The sequence below is a fragment of the Coffea eugenioides genome, chromosome 5 (genome assembly GCF_003713205.1).
Source record: "Coffea eugenioides isolate CCC68of chromosome 5, Ceug_1.0, whole genome shotgun sequence".
In the NCBI taxonomy this organism is placed as follows: domain Eukaryota; kingdom Viridiplantae; phylum Streptophyta; class Magnoliopsida; order Gentianales; family Rubiaceae; genus Coffea; species Coffea eugenioides.
In genome coordinates, this window is record NC_040039.1 from 44,541,657 (window position 1) to 44,547,658 (window position 6,002).

Consider the following 6,002-nt stretch of genomic DNA (forward strand, 5'->3'; position numbering starts at 1 on the left):
AAAAATGTATTAAGTGAATATTCGATAAAAACGCAAAGTTTCCACAAAAGGTGGCAATGCAAAGTGTCATTGGACTTGTTTTCGAGAGAAGATGCTGTGTCAGACGAAGGGTCAATTCCAACTTGCACCAATAATACCTTTTTATCTTGAAGACCAATATGATTGTAATGTCGCCTTCAAGGAGGGATCAGATAAGAGTTCTCGGATAATTATTGGTCAAAGCAATTCAATAAGCAATAATACTCCAGTGTATTTGGTTGTTTAAGTCACACAGAAAATTGAACTAACAATCTATTAATTGTATTCCTGAATCGTCTTCTATCTTTTTTTTTTTTTTTTTTTTTTCAATTAGTGAGTCGTCTTCTATTCTGATTGCATGATACTTAGTTTAGCTGATTGGTGAAGACCGAGCAGAGATTGTGCAAATTTTGGCACATATCAAATCTTTGGTGCATGTAACACTGTGTTTCATTACCACAAATTAAGCACCAGAAAAAAACACTTGCAGGAAGTAATCTTTGTTGTTTGTATACACCAAGACCCATAAATATGTATATGTTTATGTTGTAATGGTATTAACGTTCCTTTATTAGGGATTAACCTCAATGAGACCCCTTGTACCCAACACTGGAAAGACTTTATAGCTGTTGAAACCAGCATCCCAGAAGAGTATTGCCCAGTCTTTCTCAGTTCTTTCTTTGGCACCATAAAGAACCAACATCTGCATCACCGTGTCTATGCATCACCCTTCTTCCGTACCATCTGCATGTCCAAACATATCTGGGCTTCAACTGACTCATGATTTTCTAACTGGCTCTTCATCACCATGTCTATGATAATCACTTTTCCCCCTTTGTCTCTTCCTGGAATGGCCTTTTTGCAGTTCTTGAGTATCTTCACACAGTCTTCATCGCTCCAGTCATGGAGAATCCACTGTTACAAATAAAATCACACATTAAAATGAAGTACAGATAGAATTTTTGAAGCTCAAAATTTAGCCTTGGGTGGATTACTATAAACTGCATTTGAAGAACTCGTGCATTTATCTTTGACTTTTCATGAGAACTAGGGTTGCAAACGAACCAAACCGCTCGCGAGCGGCTCGAGTCAAAATTCGACTCGAACTTGATCAATATCAAACTCGAGTCGCATTCGAGCTAGCCAAATCGAACTCGAGATCAAAATATTAAACTCGGGATTGCGAGCCCGAGTATGTATATATATATATATATATTTATTTATTATTTTAATAGTAAAATTACATATATCCCTAATATTTTATAATTTATTAAGAAAAAATGATTATTTGTTGTTTTTATTAGATTAATTTTCAGAAACTCGAGCTCACGAGCTGCTCATGAGTCAGAAATTCGAGCTACATTACAATCTGACAATTCCAGCTGCTCGCGAGCCAGAAATCGAGCTACAGCTCACGAGCCTTGTCGACTTGAGCTCAAGCCTGGCTTTTCCTTGGTCAAATCGAGCTCGAACTCAATTTTCTTGGCTCGTCAAGCTCGAGCTTGAGCTCGAACTCAAGTCTACCTATTATTAAGTCGAACTCGGCTCGATAAGTCCAAAACTCGACTCAATTCGGTTCATTTGCAACTCTAATGAGAACAGATGTGGATATGATTACTTTGCTGTTTTTATAATGATAAATGACCCAAAATTTCTGAAGTCTTACATAATTACGCATTTTAGCCAAAATGTGAAAAGCAAAAGACAAAGTAAACGTTGCATTAGTTTTTTTAAGGTGTGATGCTTGTTATTTTTGCATGTCTCTAAATGTTATCCACTAAAAGGTGAAATCATCATTATTACTCTTTCCCACTTATTTGTTGTAAATGACATGGACCACACTTTCCAGACTTAAATTAAGTTTTGGATGGTTAGAATTAGAATTTTTTTAAATGACTATATTAAAAAAAAAAGTTGAGTTCACACAAAATGGCAAAAGAATATGGGACACAGGAAATATAAAAATTGATGAACCCTTAGGGGGCAACACAAGGAAAAGGTTAAAAATGGATAAGGATATTTTGTTTGACACCTTTACCTTGAGTAAGATTGCATTGGCTGGTGGTACCTCCTCTAACATATCTGCTGCAGCGAAGTCCGAGTTCTGAGTTTGCTCTTGGTTGGCAACCACATGTGGGAGATCAAGAACAGTGCACTTTAAGTTGGGGAAGGCTTTGGCAATGGACCTAGCAACCGTGCCGGTGCCACCCCCAACGTCCACCAAAGATGGCAGGCCTTCAAACACATATTTCTTAGAGGCTCATTTGTGACGGCATAACATTTTATATTGACTTCTATTATTGAAAGCCGAGCCAGAGTTTGAAACAGTAGATCAGCATACTTAATCGCTTCGACAGTCGAAACCGACAAATTTCATTTTCGTATGATCATTGACAATAGGACCAAATAATAATTACTGTGCAAAAGGATATATTCAACATTAACAACGTCAGCAATTTAACTTTTTTTAATTCTTGGATATCTTTTCCCTTTTAGTGTGCAATCCAAAACACTTGTTTATCAATTATTTTAAGGCTTAATCTCCTAGACATAAACAAGTACTAATCATTGTTCAATAGTACATACGTATGTTCGGAATCTCGAAAACATGGACGTGATTAGTAATCTAGTAACATTTTTAAATATTTTTGAGATTTTTTTCCTTTTACATTTAGTGTGAAATTCCAAAACACTTATTTACGTTGATTAATTTGGATTATTAGAAAATTTGGCAATGCGAAGTGGCTTAATCGTAGCCATAAGAAAGTAATAGTTGTTGAAGACGCGGACCAAAAAAGGAAGAAAAAAAGAGTTGTTGAAGATTAAAATTGACATCAGATGAGGATTATAAAAAAATACATATGGGTATCAAATGGGAAGGGAAGGATATGACTGTTATAACGGGGATAAAAACCTTTCAGACAGTTGTAGAATAAAACATGATAAACATTAAAAAGAAAACTTTAAAACTTTTCTTTGAATAAAAATTCAATTTTACATTAAAATTTTTTTTTGGCTGTTATTTAAAAAATATTTTATAAAAAACTTTGCTGTTGTTGGCTTTTTATTTTTTTTAATTTTTTTTTTGATAATGCAACCGCTTCCAAGATTATAGTACTGATGCATGTCACAAATAGTTTAAGTCGTACATTGCAATTGGCTTATAGGATAATTGTTGCTTCAGAAGGTTATCAACAATAAACAGAGCACAAATGCGCTCTCAGTTGCTCGTAATTTCGTGATTAGAGTACTAAAAAAAACATTCGAGAGCCCCTTTTTTTGGCTCATTTTGTTCGATGCTGATTTAGTACAACATCAAGGTTTTTAAGTTGAAAAGTGATAGGTTGCATTTGTGTCATTAATTTTATGGTTATTTCCCTCTTTTATTTTACCAAATATTACGTTAATTAGTGGAATATACTTATATTTGGTAATTGTGTTGATTGTAGGGATTTGGACCGAAAAAGAGTTAAGAGCATGAATTTTAACTAATTTATGTGCAATTCGGCGTGGGCGTGTCAAGGTTCACTTCGCATGTCCGGAAATTCGGAATTTGGCGCGCGATTTTCAACCTTGAATTGGAGTTGGTTTAAAGTCATGGAAGTCAGGCTTTGCACCGCAAGACTAGTCTCTCATTCCTATTAGGACACTAGTACAGTCAGCTATCATGACTTTTTGAGACAATCTTTTTTATCTAATAGAAAGTTTATTTTATTTAAAAATCTACAAAATAGGAGTGATTGGCTAGTTTCTTGGGTGATTAGCACTTCCGAAAAGGCAACAATTGCCGTGACTATTCTGGGGCCAATTGGAACTTGCTTTCATTTGGGTAGTAGTAGTTTAGTAGTAGTAGGAGTCTAGTCAGAAGCATTTTCTTTTAGTCGTTTCCTTATTTCTTGGCTATGATGAAGGAGCCGCTTGGCTTTTCTCTTCGGCGGGTCATCTTCTCCGTTTTTTTTCTTTTGTTGAACGTTGATGCAATTTCCTTAAATAGAATTGCGTGAGTTACTCTCAATGGAGAATAACTAATTTTATTTTCTAGTCGAAGGTCAACTTGAAGACTCGGTTTCAAACATCTGTGAGATCGAATTATTTTACTTATTTCTTTTATTCATTGGTATTCGTATGTTTTCTGGTTTAACTTCTTATGATTGTTTTGTTATTTGAATGTCAAGGGCCCGATATTTGAATTAATCTAAAAATCTACTGCCAAATTAATCGATTAAATCTGTAATTATTTAATCGATTAATACCAGTGACGACTAGTGTGATTGGTCCCATGTTAAGAAAACGTATAATCTAATTTAAACAAACTCTTGTAGCGTGTTTGTTGGTGAAGGTTGGGTTTTCTAATTCTTAATGCAATTGAGGAATTGACTTCTACGATTGTACCTAGGGTTATTTCTTGGTTAGAGAAATAATTAATGGTCGTACCTTGACTATCGAAAAAGTAAGGAAAAGTTGGTTGTCTATCGCGTGTATGGCAACTATAACCAATCTATTAATGAGTATTGAATTATCTTTGCATCAATGATCAGTTGAATGGACCGTGTCTGAAAAGTTACACCTTTGGCTAGAGTCGTATCTCTTATTGATTAATTATTGTTTATTTTCATGAGTTGTTTTTATTTAGTTAATTAGTTATTTTTATAAAACCCCCTATCTCTGGACTCTAAAAAAAATAAATTATCTTCAGTCCCTGCAAATTTGACCCTAATCACCACTGTATATAAAATTTGTATTTTTCTTGAGTAGATAATTATTATTGTACAGACTCGACAACCTATCAATTTTTGGCGCCGTTACTGGGGACTGGTGCCTGATTAATTTGTTTCTTTTTTAAGTTCATCTGGTTTTCATTTTTCATTTTTCTCTTATTATTATTATTATTATTTTATATATAGTTTATGGCTGTTAACACTCCGTATTTTGGTGATAGATTGGATTTTATATCTAGAAGGGGTTTTAAGACTCGTGCTTTTTCTAATGATCAATTGGCTGTTATAAATTGTGAAACTTATTTTGTTTCAGATCACTCAACCGACATATGCTCTGCATTTCAAGATGGCCTAAATGCTCCAATTGATACTTTTAGAGATTTTTCACCTCAATATCAAACGTGGTATAATCCTTATTCAAATGGGTATGATCAAAGATGGTGGGATAATTCCAATCTTAATTATGAAAAAGGGCCAATAGGTTTTCAATAGCAAGAGTCTCAACAACCATCATCCATGTCAGGTATGTCTTTTGAAAAATGATAAAATCACTAGCTGCTAACACACATTAACTTCAACAAGAGACAATGGATTATCAACAGCAAAAGGCTCAAGAATTATCATCCATGTCAGGTGTATCTCATTCATGTCAGGTATGTCTCTTGAAGAAATGATACGTAATTTCAACATGAGACAAAAAAGTCGATTAAAAGGATGGAAGATGGAGGGCGTGAATTGGCATCTATACTGAGCAAATTGATTTCTCCAATGTGTGAAGAATTGCCCTCACAGACCAACATCGACCTTAAAGAAGATGAGAGTGCAATTATTCGAACAAATGACATGGAACTGCAAGAGTCTCAAGAAGAAGAATCTAAAGATTTAGTTGAAAAGGGAATTGTAGTGCAAGAAATGAGACCCCAACATCAAATCGTTCAAGTGAATGAATCTAGTGACCAATCTCCAAATGCGGTGACATCTCCTCCATTCTTTAATCAATATTCTCCTGACTCTTATTCTTTAATTCCTGTTAGTGAGATTGACTTTATTATACCAGAAGATTTTGAATATCATGACAGCAATAAGGTCGTATTTATGTCATTAATTTTATGGTTATTTTCCTCTTTTATTTTACCAAATATTGCGTTAATTAGTGGATTATACTTATATTTGGTAATTGTGTTGATTGTAGGGATTTAGAGCGAAAAAGTGTTAAGAACGTGAATTTTAACTAACTTATGTGCAATTCGGCGTGGGCGTGTCAAG

The 6,002-nt window shown here is 34.4% G+C and overlaps 1 protein-coding gene across 1 annotated transcript; it reads right to left on the bottom strand.

The window, feature by feature from the left end:
• Positions 1-589: 589 nt before the first annotated feature.
• LOC113771787 (myricetin O-methyltransferase-like) lies at positions 590-5,384 on the bottom strand. Its single transcript, XM_027316348.1, has 4 exons — positions 5,304-5,384; positions 2,057-2,269; positions 760-933; positions 590-721 (listed from the first exon to the last, which is right to left on the bottom strand). The coding sequence occupies exons 1-4, from the start codon at positions 5,382-5,384 to the stop codon at positions 590-592; spliced, it is 600 nt and encodes a 199-aa protein (XP_027172149.1).
• Between the last annotated feature and the right edge of the window lie 618 nt (positions 5,385-6,002).